The sequence below is a fragment of the Cebus imitator genome, unplaced genomic scaffold (assembly GCF_001604975.1).
Source record: "Cebus imitator isolate Cc_AM_T3 unplaced genomic scaffold, Cebus_imitator-1.0 Scaffold97, whole genome shotgun sequence".
Lineage (NCBI taxonomy): Eukaryota > Metazoa > Chordata > Mammalia > Primates > Cebidae > Cebus > Cebus imitator.
In genome coordinates this window covers 1,970,721-1,990,915 of record NW_016107412.1, presented here as the reverse complement: position 1 = coordinate 1,990,915, position 20,195 = coordinate 1,970,721, and the positions used below count along the sequence as shown (strand labels likewise).

Below are 20,195 nucleotides of genomic sequence, written 5' to 3'. Positions count from 1 at the left end.
TTTTAATAATAGTCATTTTGACTGATTGTGCAATGGTTTCACACTGTGGTTTTGATTTGCATTTCTCTAATGATTAGTGATATTAAACTGTTTTTCTTTTTATTTATTGGCCACATGTATGTAGTCTTTTGAAAACTGTTTATGTCCTTTGCACACTTTTTAATGCTTTTTAAAAAAAAATCTTGTAAATTTAAATTCCTTGTGGATGCTACATATTGGACTTCCGTCAGATGCATAGGTTGCAAGTATTTTCTCCAATTCTGTAGGTGGTCTGTTGACTCCTTTAATAGTTTATTTAGCTGTGCAGAAGCTCTCACATTTAATTAGATTCCATTTGTCAATGGTTGCTTTTGTTGCAATTGCTTTTGGTGTCTTTGTTATGAAATCTTTGCCTTTGCTTTTATCCTGAATGGTATTGTCTAGGTGGTCCTCAAGGCTTTTCCAGCTTGGGGGTTTACATTTAAGTCTTTAACCCATCCTGAGTTGATTTTTGTGTATGGTGTAAGGAAGGGGTCCAGTTTCAATCTTCACAAGGTTGGCAGTTCTCCCAGCCCCACTTATTGAGTAGGGAGTCTTTTTTTCCATTACTTTTGTCAGTTTTGCCAAAGGGCAGATGGCAATAGGTGTGCAGCCTTATAAAAATTATACCTGTCATCATTACTTTTACTATTTCTTTGAAAAAAATTTCAAAGAAAATTTTTATGTTCACCATCTTTAATAATTTGTGGGTTTTCTTGCTGTGATTCAGCAAAATAACAATGGCATACAACCTTAGGTAATCCACGTCTATTTTCTCCAGACAAGTTCTGATCAGCTTTTTTGTCTGCAAATACTTCATCTGGCTGAAAACATATTCTTTTATTCAATGCACATAAGATTTATTTATTTTTATCTCCAGCTTCTTTTGTTCATTAAAGTTAATTACACCAGTGATCATCTCTGCTTAGAGACACAAACATGATTCTCAGCTATTTTAGATCTACTATGAGAAAAACCAATAGATGTATTCATATTATAACATTGGATAAGCACTCTATAGCTTTTTATTTAGAAGGTATTCCTATTTTATTCCTCAAAATATCAAATAGAGAAGGGACCCTCAGAACTGCAGTTCTCTTTTAAGGGACAGGCTGCCTCCTCGAGAGGCTCCCAGACCCCCCGTGCATCCTAACCAGAAGACATGTGATACAGGAGAGCCCTGGCTAACATGTGGCAGGTACCATTTGGGGACAAAGCTACCAGAGGAAGGAAGAGGCAGTAATTTTTACTGCTCTGCAGTCCCCATGGGTGATTCCCAGGCAAGCAGGGTCTGGAGTGGACCTCTAGTAAACTCCGAGCAGACCTGCAGCAGAGGGGCCTGTTAGAAGGAAAACTAACAAACAGAAAGAAATAGCTTCAACAACAACAGAAAGGATGTCCACTCAGAAACCTCACCCAAAAGTCACCAACTTCAAAGACCAAAGGTAGATAAATCCACAAAGATGGGAAGGAACTGGGGCAAAAAGGCTGAAATCGCCAAAAGAGAACTGCAGTTCTGAGGGTCCTTTCTCTACTTGAGATTTTGAGGAATATAATAAAAATGCCTTCTCAATGTACAGCCAAGGAGTGCTTATCCAATGTTATAATATGAATGCATCTATTGGTTTTTCTTATAGATCTAAAATAGTTGAGAATCATGTTTGTGTCTACTAGCAGAGGTGACCACGGGTGCAGTTAACTTGCATGAAAAAAAAAGGATATGAACAGACACTTTTCAAAAGAACAAATTTATGCAGCCAATAAATGTATGAAGAAATGCTCATCATCACTGGTCTTTACAGAAATGCAAATCAAAACCACATTCAGGCACCATTTCACATGACTTAGAATGGCAATCATTAAAAAATTGAGAGAGAACAGATGTTGGAGAGGAGGTGGAGAAAAAGTAGTGCTTTTAAACTGTTGGTGGGAGTGTAAATTAATTCAACCATTGTGGAAGACAGTGGGGTGATTACTCAAGGATCTAGAACTAGAAATACCATTTGACCCAGCAATCCCATTACGTCTATATACCCAAAGGATTATAAATCATTCTTTTATAAAGACACAGACACACATATGTTTACTGTGGCACTGTTCACAGCATCAAAGACTTGAAACCAACCCAAATGCCCATCAATGATAGACTGGATAAAGAAAATGTGGCATATATACAACATGGAGTACTATGCAGCCATAAAAAAGGATGAGTTCATGTCCTTTGCAGGGACATGGATGAAACTGGAAATCATCATTCTCAGCAAACTGACACAAGAACAGAAAACAGTACACTGCATGTTGTCACTCATAATGAGGGGGGGAGTGTGTTGAACAATGAGAACACAAGAACACAGGGAAGGAAACATCACACACTAGGCCTAGGGGTTGAGGGGCTGGGGATGAATAGCAGGAGGTAGGGGGATTGGGGAGAAATAGCATTAGGAGGAATACCACTGTAGATGACGGGGCGATGGATGCAGCAAACCACCACCATGGCATATGTATACCTATGTAACAACCCTGCACGATCAGCACATGTACCCCAGAACTTAAAGTATAATAAATGAATTTTAAAAAGTAGAACTGCAGTTCTCATGTTTTTTTTGAGAAAAATGTCAAATAGCTTCCAAAAATTTCTATCACTTTTAGCTATTTTTGGAACCCAGAGAGCTAAATGCTTTCCAGGGAAACAGAACAAATATTAGCTAAATGGTTAAATCCTAGACCACTGAATTTTTTAAAACAATATGTGTATACACACACACGCACACCGTTTAGGGGAGAAATTGATATTTTTGCCTCAGCAGAATATCTGTTTGCCTTAAAATCTTTATTCTTAGGTATGCACATCAATCATCTAGGGATTGTAGGTATAAATTCCAAACTGACAGAAATTTATAGCTTCATTACCATTTGTCAAAAATACAGGATTAAGTGTAGAAAATATGTATTCATGCTTCACCTTTCTGTCTTTACTTTAAGAGATAAGTATCTGTATTCAGTACTTGTTAGCTCCTACCTTTAAATAGCCAAACATAATCTCCAATAACATTTCAAAACTCTACTGGATTAAAAAAGTATCCTATTGACCTGAGAGTCCTCTGACTTAGGACTGCATGTTTAAATGTGAATTTAAGAAAATGCTGCAGCGATTACCTGGAGTTTTTCAGAATGTGTTGGTCAATGGACTCCTTGGTGATTTATCGGTGAAAAATATAAAATAACCATGTTGAATTGCTGTTTCATGACATACCTTCTACTTTGTAAACTATATAATCACTCATTAGGTTAAAAATTTATTTATACTCCCTGGAAATAGTTTTGGATGTACATATTTTTCAACATGCATATAATGAGTTTTGCTAGTATAAATATGTCCAGGAAATACTTGAACATGATCCCATGGAGTTTTAAAACACACAAATGAAGAGAGAAAGAAAAGAATATATTTACCGGAGCTCTCAACTCAGGTATGGCAGCTTGGTAAGTGAGTGGACGGCAATCACGAGTGTTTGGCACAAGGACACAAGGAAGAAACACTGGACCCAAGTCATCTCCATCCAGAACATCCACTGTGAGAGTGGTGGTGGTGGTTCGCCTCTCGTTCAAATTTTGGGCGCGGTCCTGTTAGAGAGAAAAACGAACAACAGGTAGTTTATAGAAATTAGGCACAATGGCCAGGAGCAGTGGCCCATCCTGTAACCACAGCACTTTGGGAGGCTGAGGCCAGTGGATCACTTGAGGTCAGGATTTCGATACCAGCCTGGCCAACATGGTGAAAAACTGTCTTTACTAAAAATACAAAAATGATCTGGGTGTGGTGGCAGGTACCTGTAATCCCAGCTATTCAAGAGAATGAGGCACAAGAATCACTTGAACCTAGACTTGGTGAAAGAAAAGAAAAGAAAAGAAGAAAAAAAGAAAAGGAAGGAAGGAAGGAAGGAGAAAGAGAAAGAGAGAAAAAGAAAGAAAGAAAGAAAGAAAAAATTGAAAAAGAAAGAGAAAGAAAGAGAGAGAGAGAAACGCATATACAATGTAGAATTAGTTTCATTAAAAAAAATTGATCAATAACTTGCTTAAACTAACAGTTTTAAGTGGTAAAGCCAGGCTGTAAACTGAGATCTGATTGTCTTCCAATCAACTTTCTTGAAAGTATACTATAGTAGTGAAGCTTTTATATGTTAGGACTTTACCTAACAGTTCACATTACTAAATAGCTAACCATGAAGGTCACTCTCATCTTCTTAGAGCATTTACTTTAAAAACCCTGTAATTGTAAATTCTTTCTCTGCCTCTCTGAGATGTAAATTTTTTTTCCATTTATTTTATTGCATTTTAGGTTTTGGGGTACATGTGAAGAACATGCAAGATTGTTGCATAGGTACACACGTGGCAGTGTGATTTGCTGCCTTCCTCCCCATCACCTACATCTGGCATCTCTCCCCTTGCTATCTCTCCCCAGCTCCCCACCCCCCACCATCCGTCCCCTATTTTCCCCCAACTGACCCCAGTGTGTAGTGCTCCCCTCCCTGTGTCCATGTGTTCTCATTGTTCAACACCCGCCTATGAGTGAGAACATGCAGTGTTTGATCTTCTGCTCTTCTGTCGGTTTGCTGAGAATAATGGTTTAATTTTTTAAAAAGCTTCTTGTCAGTTCTACAAACCAGCCCATCTTTTTCATGACCTGGGGGGCCATGACTTCGAAATGTAATAGTCAAGGAAGAAGCCCCTATTTCCCAGTTTCTGTGGGAGGGTAGGAGCCTAACTTCCTTAGGAGGCTTGGTCCAATTTCTAAACCTACATTCTGTCATGAAAATTCAAGGAAGTTTATTTTCTGTTGGGAAAACCAATTCGTAAATACACCTGGTCTGTGATTGCCCCACTCTCAAGTCCACTGGAGCTTTTAACAGCTCTCAGCCCTTCTTTCCATCAGGGTTGAGTTCAGATCTAGTCTGCATTCTGGTCTCTCTTCTCTATTGCAATAGCCGTGAACAAAGTCTTCCTTATCATTTAACTTTGTCTATTGCAAATTAGCAGTAGCAATACACTGTTACTAACGAAAATCCAAAAGTTGTTCAGATTTCCCTAGTTTTTACTTAATGTCAGTTTTCTGTTTCAGGATCTCAATCAGGTTATCACTTTACATTTAATCATAATGGTTCATTTTGGCTGTAACAAGTTCTCAGACGTTTTTTCCATTTGTGATGGCCTTGACAATTTTGAGTAATAGTTAGATATTTTGCACAATGTTCCTCAATGGGTTTTTTTCTGGTGTTTTCCTCAAGATTTTCCTATGCAATTTATATAGGAAAACCCCGTCAACTGTTATTTTGACAAATTGATAATGATTATATATGATTAATATGACTTATCACTGTTGCTAACTTAATCACCTGGCTGAGGTTGTGTCTAGTCAGTTGTTTTTCAACTGTTAAGCTGCTCTTTCTTGTTTTCCTCTCTATTTCATTGGGAGAAAATCATGATGGATATCACATACTCAAAGAATGGGTAGTAATTTTATTAGAAATTAAATTGCTTATCTTTATCTAAAGAATATTTGGTATAGAAGAAAAAAATACTAGACCTAAGTGATTTCCATCCAGAATGTCCATTGATGAGGGTGGTGGTGGTAGTAGCATCATTCATTATGACAGAATATTGAAATGTTTTTGTTTTCATAGTATTTATTATTTTAAAGAACTATTACACTTTTCTGTCTTTCTGAATTCTATTTTGTACAACACTGAAAAGTATACTTGTAAGTATGTTCATGTAGCATTATTCACAAAAGACAAAAGGTGGCAAAGGCCCACATATTTATCAATTAATAAACGGATAAATGTATTGTGGTAGGTACATACAATGCATATGTTTCAAGCACAAAAAGATATAAAGCACTGATATATACAACAACCTGGATCAACCTTGAAAATATAATGTGTTCAAATAAGGAAGCCAGACAAAAAATAAGGTCACATATTATATGGTCCATTTATAAGCAATATCCAGAAGCAGCAAAACAAGGTATTGATGGAACATATTTCAAAATGATAAAAGTTTTTGTGACAAACCCACAGCCAATACCATACTGAATGAGCAGAAAGTGGAAGCATTCCCTTTGAAAACCAGCACCACTACTATTCAACATAGTATTGGAAGTTCTGACCAGAGCAATCAGGCAAGAAAAAGAAACAAAGGATATTCAACGAGGAAAAGAGGAAGTCAAATTCTCTCTATTTGCAGATGACATGATTGTATGTTTAGAACACCTCATGATCTCAGCCCAGGATCTCCTTAAGCTGATAAGCAACTTCAACAAAGTATTAGGATACAAAATCAAAATACTTGTGAAAAAATCACAAGTATTCCTATACACCAATAACAGACAAACAGAGAGCCAAATCAAGAGTGAACTCCCATTCACAATTGCTACATAGAGAATAAAATACCTAGGAATGCAATTAACAAAGATGTGAAGGACATCTTCAAGGAGAACTACAAACCACTGCTCAAGGAAATAAGAGAGGACACAAACAGATGGAGAAACGTTCCATGTTCGTGGTTAGAAAGAATCAATATCATGAAAGTGGCCATACTGCCCAAAGTAAGCCCTCAGTTCAATGCTATCCCCATCAAGCTACCACTGACCTTATTCAGAACTGGAAAAAAAAAAAAAACACATTAAACTTCATATAGAACAAAAACAGCCTGCATAGCCAAGGCAATCCTAAGCAAAAAATACAAAGCTGGAGGCATCACGCTGCCTGACTTCAAACCATACTACAAGGCTACAATAATCAAAACATCATGGTACCCATACCAAAACAGAGATAGAGACCAATGGAACAGAACGAGGCCTTGGAAGTAATGCCACGTATCTACAACCATCTGATCTTTGACAAACTTGACAGAAACAATCAATGGGGAAAGGATTCCCTATTTAATAAATGATATTGGGGAAATAGGCTAACCATGTGCAGAAAGCAGAAACTGTACCCTTTTCACCTTATTAAAAAAATTAACTTCAGATGGATTAAAGATTTAAACATAAAACTTAACACCATAAAAACCTTAGAAGAAAACTTGGCAATATGATTCAGGACATAGGCATAGGCAAGGACTTCATGACTAAAACACAAAAAGCAATGGCAAGGAAAGCCAAAACAGACAAATGGGATCTAACTAAACTAAAGACTTTCTGCACAGCAGCAGAAACTATCATTAGAGTGAACCAGCAACCAACAAAAGGGGAAAAAAATTTTGCAATCTACCCATCAGATGAAGGGCTAAAATCTAGGATCTACAAAGAACTTAAACAAATTTACAAGAAAAAAAAAAACATCAAAAAGTGGGCAAAGTTTATGAACAGATACTTTTCAAAAGAGGACATTTATGCAGCCAACAAACATATGAAAAAATACTCATTATCACTGATCATTAGAGAAATGCAAATCAAAACCACATTGAGATACCATCTTGTGCCACTTAGAATGGCAATCTTTAAAAAATCTGGAGACAAAGATGCTGGAGAGGATGTGGAGAACAGGAATGCTTTTACATTGTGGAAGAGAGTATGGCGATTCCTCAAGGATATAGAAATAGAGATATCATTTGACCCAGCAATCCCATTACTGGGTATTTACTCAAAGGATTATAAATCCTTCTATTATAAAGACACAGGCACACACATGTTCATTGCAACACTGTTTACAATAGCAAAGACTTGGAACCAACTCAAATGTCTATCAATGATAGACTGAATAAAGAAGTAGCAGGTATACACCATGGAATATTATGCAGTCATAAAAAAGATGAGTTAACGTCCTTTGCAAGGACATGGATGAAACTGGAAATCATCATTCTCAGTAAACTGACACAAGAACAGAAACCCAAACACCACATGTTCTCACTCATAATGGGTATTGGCCAATGAGAATACATGGACACAGGGAGGGGAACATCACATGCTGGGGCCTGTTGTGCGGTCTAGGGGAGGGCTAGCAGGTGGGGATATTGGGGAGGGATAAAATAATGAGAAATACCTAATGTAGAAGATGGGGGATGGATGCAACAAACCACCATGGCATGTGTATACCTATGTAACAATTCTGCACAATCTGCACACGTACCCAAGAACTTAAAGTAAGAGAGTGTGTGTTTGTGTGTGTGTGTGTGTGTGTAAACAGAAAACACAAATTGGCGGCTACGGGAAGCTGGGGAAGGGATATGGAAAGCAACTACATGAGTGGTGCCAACTATTTTTAGAGTGATTAAAATGTTTGGGGAACTGGATAGAGGTGGTGGTTGCACAATACTGTGAATGTACCAAACGCACAGGTCACTTTAAAATGGTTAATCTTATTTTACATTAATATATGTTAAATAATTTAAAAAAGTAATTATACTAAAAGACTGGCATTTTATTTTGTTCACAAAATGTTTTCCTTTGTGACAGTTCCCAGCATTAATATTTGCCTTCCAATTAAAAAAAACAGAATCCCTTTTTCTAAAGCATGGATAATAGTGCATTTCCGTTAAGCTCATTACCAATCTGGTTGCTCAAAAAAAATTTGTAAAGCAGTGCTTGAGGGTAAAGTTTGAGAAAGCACAAATTTTCATTGGTGGAATTTCGTAAGTACAACCATGTCTAGAATGTAGTAACTTTATGGTTCCAGTATTCTTCGATGTTTTGATACAGTATAAGATAGACTGTGATAACATTATAGCTTAAAAAACCAAAATTTTATATTTTCAAAGTTTTGGGACCCACTGAGATCCCAGAGTCACTATAGAGATGATTTAAAACTAAAGGCATTTGAGACTCAACAAACACAAAGAAGTCTTTTCTGAACTTCTTTTATGTCACTAAAAGCAGGTATTTGTGAGAGTGAGACTGCCATCAATTCCCTCTCCCAAGAAATTTTAGGAAAATGAAGCAAAAAACAAGGAAGTCTATTCTTACCTACATAAACATGATCACAAGCTATTTTAATCTCCCCTTGGTTCTCCTGGAAACCTATTTTTATTTCCCTTACAAGACTCCTCCCCCTCATTATGTTAAATACATACACCTTCTTCTTTACAACCTCTAGGCCAGTTGAAAAGTAGAGTAGGAGCAATATGGGACATGTGAGGTAATTTTGGTGGTTCACAAATGAACTTTCTAAATTATTCTTAGAATGTATGAATTTTGAACATGTAGAAAAATCTTAATTTAAAACAAACGTATAGGCCTATTTTAAATTTTAGGGAAAAAAAAGCAACTAGCTCATGAAACTTGCCACTTTTTAAATACTGATAGATCTTTTATTTAATTGGGTTATAGCTATGTTTACAATATATGAATTAATGGATAAATGATGAAATGATTTGTTGAGTGGGCATATTCTGAGTAGCTTCAAAGGGGCAGACTCCAGTACCATTTCTGACAGTCTTAATAAAATGATGAGGGCATGTTTCCTTATCCCATTATTAGGATAATCATTTAGTACTGAAAATCACTAATGTTAATATGACCTCATAAAGATTAGTAAGTTATATTTTCAGATGTATTTCCCTTTTTTTTTGCATCATCCAGTGTTTTAAATCCTTAAGTAATCTTATTCTCCATATTTCTAAAGTTATATTAAAGTTTAAGAACAAAAACAACTCTTTTAATTACATTTTTATATATATATATATATATATATATATATATATATATATATAAATGTATGTATGTATGAAAACTGAAAGCTTCCTTAATAGGGTTGATAAACTTCTGTTACATTTATTAGTGGTTTTATATTTTTCCTCAACAACATAATTAATACAAGTTAATAAAATGACATATTTAATATGTATTTTTAAATTTACTTTTGGTATTAGAGATACTTTTTGAAAAAAACTTTTTGGGAAAAAAATTTATTTACATTTTTTTTTTAAGAAATGAGAATCTCACTATGTTGCCCACAGAGACTTCAACTCCTGGGCTCAAATAATCCTCCTACCTAAGCCTCCTGAGTAGCTAGGACTATATATAGGTATGTCCCTGGCTTTAACCTACCATTTAAGAGAATGATTGCTTAAGATGAAGTTAGGTTTTAAAAGATTGAATTATCTAAAATTAATTTATAAAAATATTAAATAAGTAATATATTATGAGATATATGAATGTAGCATGCATATGTAAACACACACATATATGCATGTATGTGTGTACATACATATATATATATATGCATGCCAGAGGCAGTATTTCTACCATTCCATGTCACTCAGCCTTCTCCTTCATATGTCATCACCAAATCACTATAATAGACAAATTTGAATTTTTTTTACTTGATGTTTTCTTTAAGTCTTTCAGCATCAAATCTCTCATTATTATCTGTTTCTCTGGGTCATTGTCACTGCTCCATAGACTAGATACTGGTGTATTAAAGATAGTGTATTTACCAGAAGTATTTACCAAAATACGTGATGGAAGTTTTTTCTTATATTGGGGAAAGACATTGCTTACAAGTGTATATCAAGAAAATTTGTATTTTCAAGTGAGAAATAAAAATAATCCAAGCAAAACTATCATGGGCAGAGATGTAGCAACAAACTCTACGAATAGTTTCCACACGTGAGAATTCTCCCATAATTTAACACCAACACATTTTACATAGGAAAAGATATAAAAATATGTCTCATGCACACTCATAACTTGTGAGCCCATGATGGTAATGTTAATTCATGATGCTCTTCTCTCAATTTGTAATCAGACTGGATCTTAATATATCCATTAAAAAAATCCTTTGGCACTTGATATAAAAACAAAACAAACAAACAAACAAAACCAACCTACCCTTGGATCTTTATAGTAATACAGCACTCCTCAAGGTTGTTCTGAGTAAATGAAAAAAAATTCTAAATTGTGGGTGGTAAGGAATAAAAAATAACTATTTCTATAAATATTTTATATAATTGTGTTTTATGTTACGTGACAATCTGATAGAAACTAAAATCTAGAAATATTCCTATTTTTTTCCCATTTTCATCTACACTTTTCTTTTTTACAAAATAATATATTTCAATTATTTAAAAATAAGAGAATACTACATTAACTTAGGAAACTGTGACTCCAGCTGACAAGCAAGAATATCTCTTTAAAAGGTACACAAGTTCGATGGCTACTCTGAACAGAATTGTGCCCCCCGCAACTCCAAGCTAGAAAATCTAGAGTATGCTGATATATTTCTGGAAATGCATAATGTTCCAAAATTGAATCAGAAAGTTACTGAAAGAAACCCTGAAGAGACAAATATCAAGCTGTGATATTAAGTTAGTAATAAAAAATCTTACCAACCAATAAAAACCCTGGACCAGATGGATACACAGCTGAATTCTACCAGACATTCAAAAATTGACTCAACATTAAATAAAGATTTAAATGTAATACCTCAAACTATAAAAATCCTAGAATAAAACCTATTAAATACTCTTCTTGACATTGGCTTTAGCAAGGATTTCATAATAATGATATCCTGAAAAGCAATTGTAACAAAAACAAAAACTGACAAGTGGCACCTAAACTAAAGAGCTTCTGCACACTGAAAGAAACTATCAATACATGAAACAGAAAATGGAAAGAATGGGAGAAAATGTATGCAAACTATGCACCTGACAAAGGTCTAATACTCAGAATCTATAAGGAACTTAAATAATTCAACAAGCAAAAAACAAATAACCCCGTTAAAATAAGGGCAAGGAACATGAACAGACACTTCTCAAAAGAAGGCATAAATGAAGCCAACAAACATATGAAAATTGCTCATCAGCAATTATCATCAGGGAAATGCAAATTAAAACCATAATGAGATGTTATCTCATACCAGTTAGAATGGCCATTATTAAAAAGTCAAAAAATTACATATACTGGTGGGGCTGCAGAAAAAAGGAAATGGTTATACACTGTTGTTAGGCATGTAAATTATTTCAGCCACTGTAGAAAGCAGTTTGAAGATTTCTCAAATTTAAAACCAAGCTCCCATTCAACCCAGCAATCCCAATTACTGGATATATAAGCAAAGAAAAATAGTTCATTCTACCGAAAAGACACAGGCACACATACTTTAATTGCCATGCTATTACAGTACCAAAAACATGTGATCAATCTAGGTGCCCATCAACAGTGGACTGGACAAAGAAAATGTGGTGCATATACGCTATGGAATACTACAAAGCCACAGAAAAGAATAAAATCGTGTCCTTTTGAAACAACATGAATCAAGCTGGAGGCCATAATCCAAGTGAATTAATGCAGGAACAGAAAACCAAACACTACATGATATCAGTTTTCAATGGAAGCTAAACGCTGAGTGCCCAGGAAAATAAACATAGGAACAATAGACTGTGAACTACTAAGGCAGGGAGACGGGATGGTTCAGAAAACTACCCAATGAGTACTACACTGACTACGTGAGTGCGATACACCCATGTAACAAACCTGCATAGGTACTCCCTGTGTTTAAAATACAAGTTGAGGAAAAAAATCATGTTTCTATGAACATTAACCAAAAGGAAGTGGGATATTCTATTATCTTGAAAACATTTTTTATTTGAGACTTTTGCCTAATAATTCTTAATTTTTATTCAAACCAGCAGACATAATAGTATCATTTATATTCCCAAATATGTATGTATCTTTACTAGTCAAACACTCTATAAATGTTAGTTTCCATAAACCATCACCTGCTATCCTTCCATTTCACTCTCACTCCTCAGAAAATGCTCCAAGAAACTTGCAGAATTAAAACAATGGGGTTACAATTAACATTAACCTCACACATCAGTAGGAAGCAGAACTGAGGGAAGGTCAGAGTAGGGGTTATTTCTGACAAGTTGTTCACAAAGGTTGAAATATAAAACATAGAAAATGAATTTTACATATACAAACAGGTACGTTTATAATGCTTATACATTTTATTTGAATATTTCAGTCCATAAAGGTAAAAAATTGAGCTAATAAAGAAATAGTGATATTATAATTTTAGGAATTACATCTTGTTAGGAAAGATAGCTAGCATCCATTGACAAAGGGGGTCTAATTAAACTAAAGACCTTCTGCACAGCAAAAAGAAACTATCATCAGAATGAAAAGGCAACTCAGAAAATGGGAGAAAAAATTTGCAATCTATACATCTGAAAAAGGGCTAATACCCAGAATCTACAAAGAACTTAAACAAATTTGCAAAAAAAAAAAATCATCAAAAACTGGGCAAAGGATATGAACAGACACTTCTCAAGACATGTACGCAGTCAAAAAACATAGGAAAAAAATGCTCATCACACTGGTCATTAGAGAAACGCAAATCAAAACCACAATGAGATACCATCTCAGGCCAGTTAGAATAGGGATCATTAAAAAGACAGGAAACAACTGATGCTAGAGAGGATGTGGAGAAATAGGAACACTTTTACACTATTGGGTGGGGTGTAAATTAGTTCAACCATTGTGGCAGACAGTGTGGCAATTCCTCAAGGATCTAGAACCAGAAAACCAGAAATATCATTTGACCCAGCAATCCATTACTGGGTACTTATCCAAAGAATTATAAATCATTCTATTATAAAGATGTAGGCACACATATGTTTACTGGGGCACTGTTCACAATAGCAAAGACTTAGAACCAACCCAAATGCCCATCAATGATAGACTGGATAAAGAAAATGCAGCACAGAAACACCATGGAATACTATGCAGCCACAAAAAATGATGAGTTCATGTCCTTTGCAGGGGCATGGATGAAGCTGGAAGCTATCATCTCTGGCAAACTAACACAGGAAGAGTAAACTAAATATCCATGTTCTTATTTATAAGTGGTAGTTGAACAATTAGAACACGTGGATCCAGGGAGGGGAACATCACACACCAGGGCCTGCAAGAGGGTGGAGGGCTGGGGGGGGGGCAGCATTAGGAGGAGTACTTAATGTAGATGACAGGCTTATGGGTGCAGCAAGCCACCATGGCGTATGTATATCTGTGTAACAAAACTGCACATTCTGCACATGTACCCCAGAACTTAAAGTATTAAAAAAAACTTCTATATTTAACATTTACATTTTGTACTGTATGACTTAAATTTATAATAAAAACTATTACTGCATTTAAATTCAAATCTTCATTTGACTTCTTCCTAATGCTATTCCTTTCTTTTTTTCTTTTCTTTTTTTTTTTTTTCTGCCACCTTTGGGATAAACTTTCTTTTAATGATTTACATATGTACTTCTCTTTTATAATTTTATCCCTGATATGCTAAAAGCTAATCACTCCCTCAGTTATGAGTAGTCCATCACGTTGGAGACAAATTGTTCCAGATGTCTTTATAAATATTTTTAAATTAGAAAGCAATTCAGAATCTTTACCTTGCATTTCTTTTAAAAATCTGCTTTTTAATTGCATAAGAAACTAGCTTATGAATACATTCCATAGCAATCTGAATTTATAAAAAAGACATTGTATCTTTCTTCACATCTTCAGTTACATAGAAAGAGAATTTTTCTGTGTTTTTGAGGAACTCTGAGTGGCCCTCCCTAATAGATTTTACTTTTCCCTATATGCACAGTTTTCACTCTGGTCTATGTCACATGACATTAAAATATATATATATACACACACACACACACACATATATATATATACACACATACACACACATATACATATATAATATATATTATGTATAATTATAATTTATAAGTTATTTCTAAAGCCTGAAGAAATATAAATAAAAGCTTATAAACTTAGCTTCAAAAATAGATCTATATGTCTAGCTATATATTTCTTTCTACATATGCCTAATTATATACCTACCTATCTATCTATACACATACACATTCTGTTTCAGGTGATATAGCTCTAAGAAAGGCCAGAAAATGACAAGTTCGTGACACATTTTTTCACATTAACTCCTTCAGAACAGCTAATTGAGGTTATTTTCCTTTTACCGTCCCCTGCTATCTTTCAGTTCTGCTACACAAGCAGTATTACAACACTTAGGAGTCATTAAAGGCACAGGATGGCTTCAGAGTCTAGCTGCTTTAAAAAAGAAAAAAAAACTATTTTAGAGCAGTTTTAGGTTTATTGAAAAATTGGGAGGAGGGTACATACGCCCATGCCCCCACACATGCGTATCATCCCCCTTATCAACATCCCTAATCAAAGCTGTACATTGGTTGCAACCAATGAATCTACATTGAACAATGATAATCAACAAAGTTCATCCTCCAAAGATTATTCTTGGTGTTGTATATTCCATGGCACTGGACAAATGTATAATGATATCTATCCAACTTTATGGTATCATCTAGAGTATTTCCACTGACCTAAAAATATTTTTTATCCTTCTATTAATCCCTTCCTTTACCACCATATCCCTGGTATCCACTGATCTTTATACTATTTCACTAGTTTTGCCTTTACCAGGATGTTATATATTGGGATCATCCAGTATTAGCCTTTTCTTAATAGCACATTTTGCGTGTTAACATCCATTTAAGTTTTCTCCATACTTTTTATATATTGATAGCTCATTTCTTAACCATTATTTCAAAAACATAAGCTTGTCACTTAATATGGGACTTTTTCTATGATCTTCTCTTTTAATTTTTTTCTCAAATGGTACTCCCATTCTTCTTGGTAAGAAAAGAAAAATGTTTTCAGTTTATCAATGTGCCCGGTCTCACGATATGAACCACACATAGTATAATTCAGAAGTGAATACCACATTCCATTTTGACACATACGGACTACCTCAACTTTCCTTCCTATCACGCTGCATCAGGTGATACAAGTCTGGAAGGAGATGTTAGGTGGGAGAGAACTCTGAATAGAGTGTCTTCTCATGTTAAAGAAGGTAGACCAATAAACATATAAGAAAATCCCACTTTTGCTACCCTTTCCACCTGCTGCATTCAGACTTGAAGTGCAGTTGTGACACTTATGGCCGTGGTATACAACTAACTCTCAGTTGATAAGGCATTGAGAAAATAAGCACATTTCAGAGAAGTATAAGGATGGAAAGAAGCTTAGTCCTGGTGATATAATTGAACTGTCAACCCAAACAATGAGCCACATAATTCTAGAAATTTTATTCAACTTCCACTAATAATAACTATAATGAATGTCTATGTTTTATAAGCAATTGTGTTTTGGATGTTCTATTATCGTTAGCTACATACATTAGCATAAACTTCAGTTATGGGCATATTGCTGATATCTAGTAAACAATTACTCAACTAGTGAATGCCATGAGGAAAACACAACCAATTAGGCAATGATTCTTTGCCTTTATTGTATCTTAGAGTCCCCTGAGGAGCTAACTAAATATGCAGATATTCCACTTCCATCATCTGAGATTTTTATTCAGAACATCTGAGGTAGGGTCCAGAAATATGTATATTTAATATGTACCCAAGGTGATTCTGCTGCAGCTATTTGCTGGATCCTACTTTGAAAAGTATTTTAGAATAGGCTAAAAATATTGGATCATGGGTAATACATAAGAATAACTTAGAGGTCAAAAAATACAGTGAATGAAAATACCTATTCTATCCCTTTCCCCATCTAAAAGAATATTATATATAACTACCACTAAGGTAGGAGTGCCCTGATGAAGAAGTGAATGACACAGATCTCTCCAAGAGTATCTGATACATTTTGGATGAGTTTTTACTTCATCATTTCAGAGAAGAAGTTTAAAAGGAATTGAATACTCACATTAGCTTGGATTATGACAAAGTAGCGAGTCTTATCTTCATAGTTGAGCCTCTTCCGTAACACTACATTTCCAGTCAACATTAGGGGAATTTCAAAGGTGTCATTGGATGTCTGCAAATATTAAAGATACAGACTTCAGATTATTTGAATGTAAGATGAATTAATAACTCAATATTTTGTATTAATCCTCTTGAAAGTTAGAAATTATATGTTATCATATAAATATGAAAATATCATGAAAATAGAATGACTATAAGCTTCAGAGTCCATACTGTTATCATATTTCCAAAGATTTAATTGTGTTCAATAGGTTTCCCCAGAGTTCTCTGGTATTAATAACCAGAAAATTTATTTCTTGTCATAGTTCTTAATATATTATTAGTACCATTCATCAACAGTCTTGGAATAGTTCTAAATCAAAGTCTAGGTATCCGATAATATTTCTTGTTACCATATTACCTCTTCACTATGTTTTTTAACACCAAAGCATTCAAACACTGAACTTTCATTTGTGTATAGTGTCAATTGTCAACACCGATATCCATTCTGTATTTTAAGTATTTTCAGGCATTAAATGCAAATACACACAGTCATGAGTCACTTAACAATGAGGTGCATTCTGAGAAATGTGTTGTTAGGAGGTTTTGTCATTGTCTTAACATTATAAAGTGTAGTTTCGCAAACCTAAAATGGGCGGTCTACTACATACTAGAACATATGCTATAGCCTATGATTCCTAAAAACCTGTATAGCATGTCACTTTAGTGACTGCTATAGGCAACTGTACTACAATGGTCAGTATTTTCTCTGTAAATATAATCTAAACATAGAAAAGGTACAGTAGAAACATGTTATAATTTTACGAGATCGCCATTTACTTTGTGGTATGTCACTGGCCAAAATGTCATTATGCAGAGCATGACTGCAGAAACTTGAATCAGTTTGCTATTGTGAAAAAAAAGTCCAGGTTATACATCATTTTGTTTTCTTTTAGACCACACAACTTCTGCTGATTAGTTATCTACCCTGCCTAGGATTGAGTTTTTTCCTGGTAACATGGAGGTCATAACGGCAACACGGCTGCTCTGATACAAGCAGCCCTCAGTGTAAATGTAGTCACACCTTAAGGGAGTATAATTTACAAGATAAATCTCTTATTCTTAAGAAGATCTTATGCAAATTTTGCATGTTAATGCCATTTTGAAAAATGATAAAATTATTTCTAGATAGGGACAATAAATCAGGGTTTTGCTCACTGAAACTTTTTTGCGGTTGTTCAGTTGCCTTGTGTATTTGTGCTTGTGATTTTTGCAGTGGGAATCACATTGGGTGAAATACTTAGTTTGGATCTGCATTAGATGGCTGTAAATGGAAGAGGAGGAGAAAGGGAAGTAAGGAAAAATGAAGGGAAAGGGCAAGAAGAAGGAGAAGAGAAAGGAAAGTGGAAGGGTGAAGGAAGAAGAAAAAAAAATCTGTGTGTGTGGGAGAGAGACTCAGAGAGAGAGGACAAGAGAGTGTGTTTACACCCTCAACTTAGTTTAACTGTAATCTTCAAAGTCACAAAAGAAGTGAAAGTCAATGAAATAAAATGCTGATTCAAATCCCCCAACTCAGGCTCGCTCACTCAATGAAATGTGTGTAGTTTACCCCTTCATTTCCAGAGTTGGGATCTGTCTCCTTTCTTTCTTTCTCTGTCTATCTTTCTCTCTGGGATGCATAAAGACTCACATACACTGCATATTTTGCAGAATTAATTTATATTTTAAAATGATTCATTCTGTGCCGCTCATGTAATGGGCTTTACAAATCATTTTTAGATGCAGTCATTTAAAAGCAGCAATTTAAAATATAAACACAGAAAATGTAAAATGAACACCACAATTAAAAACAGACATTTGACATGTTCCCTAACTTTTTGCCTATTAGACATTTCTTATACCTAAGAGTGGGGCTGGCAATTCTGACAGAGAAGTGTAAAAATGATTGAATCTAAATATATAAGTTGTTTATGGGCAAAACCTTAGTTAATAATTGCTATTTACACTGTTGAACCCATCCTAATGTGTTGTTATGAGGTTATTACATTTTAGTGACTCAATAATATAGAAGCATATGTCGGTTTCTAGTATAAACATGGAAGATACTGTGATCTTACCAAAAACCTACCTTATATCTGGACTCAGAACCCCGAATTAGCTCAGATATCTTGTGACTTTGTGCCTCAGAGGAGGCTATATCTTTAAATGAGGTAAGTCTTGAAAAGACTAGCTTAAAAATAGTAATTTCACACTTTGCCAGAAATTGTTTTGCAAATGTATATGTGATTTTATTTTGAGTAATGAAAAAAATTATCTTCATTGCAAAGATAGAGACAAGAAAAGAATTCCTTTTCAGGTTATAGAAGCTTCCGTCAGGATATAAAACTTAGAACTCAGCAGCCACTTGGTGACTATTAATGAAATTAATTAAGGAGAAATAGCTAACATGCTAGTGATAGCAGAGAGTAAAACAAAAAGATCCTGGAACTGTGTTGCCTTTGAGTTGCTGTGAAAATCTTGATATTACCCCATCTTTGAAAAACTTATTATGATAAATAATAAATTATTTTTTGTTTAAATCATCTGTAGTTTAGCTTTTTCATAATTTTTTGGTAAATTCTCTGCAGCCGAAAGCACTTTGATACATGATTATTCCTGTCTCTATGACTTTACACTGTAGGCCTCTTTCTCCTCCAAACAGGTCATGGCTCTTCACACCTGATATTTGCTCTTATTTTTCTCATGTTTAAATATCCCATCGCTCATTTCTCTGTACACTAAACTTTGCAAACTCGGTGAAACCTTTTAAATCTAATTTAGATTTAAGTTTTTGATGGGATCTTACACTATTGTTTTCAAAAAATACTTATTTGGGATCTTCTGTTTTGCTTCACAGATTCCTCAAGGGTCTCAGGCTGTGATGTAGAAATATTGATCCTTATACCTATAGCTAAGCAACTTAACGAATCTTCGCAGTACATTTTTTTATTTTTGATAATTTTCATTGGATGTTTGTAGAATTATCACAAATAATAGTTATTAGTGACTTTACTGATCTTCAGAGAACTTTCAATTGCACTAAATTTTTATGAGTTTAATCTATTCTTTAGCGATTTTATATATTCTTACTTTTACTTTTTAACTTATTTGAGACATATGGAGTCTTGCTCTGTCACTCAGGCTGGAGTGTAGTGTCATGATCTCAGCTCACTACAACCTCTGCCTCTTGGGTTAAAGCAATTCTCCTGCCTCAGCCTCTGAGTAGCTGGGATTACAGACATATGCCACCACATCTGGCCAATTTTTTTTAATTTTTAGTAGAGATAGGGTTTCACCACGTTTTCCAGCCTGGTCTCGAATTCCTGACCTCAAATGACTCTCCCACTTCGCCTTCCAAA

General features: G+C 34.8%; 1 protein-coding gene across 10 annotated transcripts in view; it reads right to left on the bottom strand.

Moving 5' to 3' along the window:
• The window catches only part of PCDH15 (protocadherin related 15), a 1,323,555-nt gene that overhangs the window by 481,972 nt on the left and 821,388 nt on the right, over nt 1–20,195 (bottom strand). For all 10 annotated transcript variants that reach the window (XM_037741275.1, XM_037741277.1, XM_037741276.1 and 7 more), the window contains 2 exons: nt 16,760–16,870; nt 3,472–3,642 (listed from right to left, as the gene is read on the bottom strand). In XM_037741275.1, the coding sequence (XP_037597203.1) occupies nt 3,472–3,642; nt 16,760–16,870 (282 nt within the window). The remainder of the gene's footprint in view (nt 1–3,471; nt 3,643–16,759; nt 16,871–20,195) is intronic.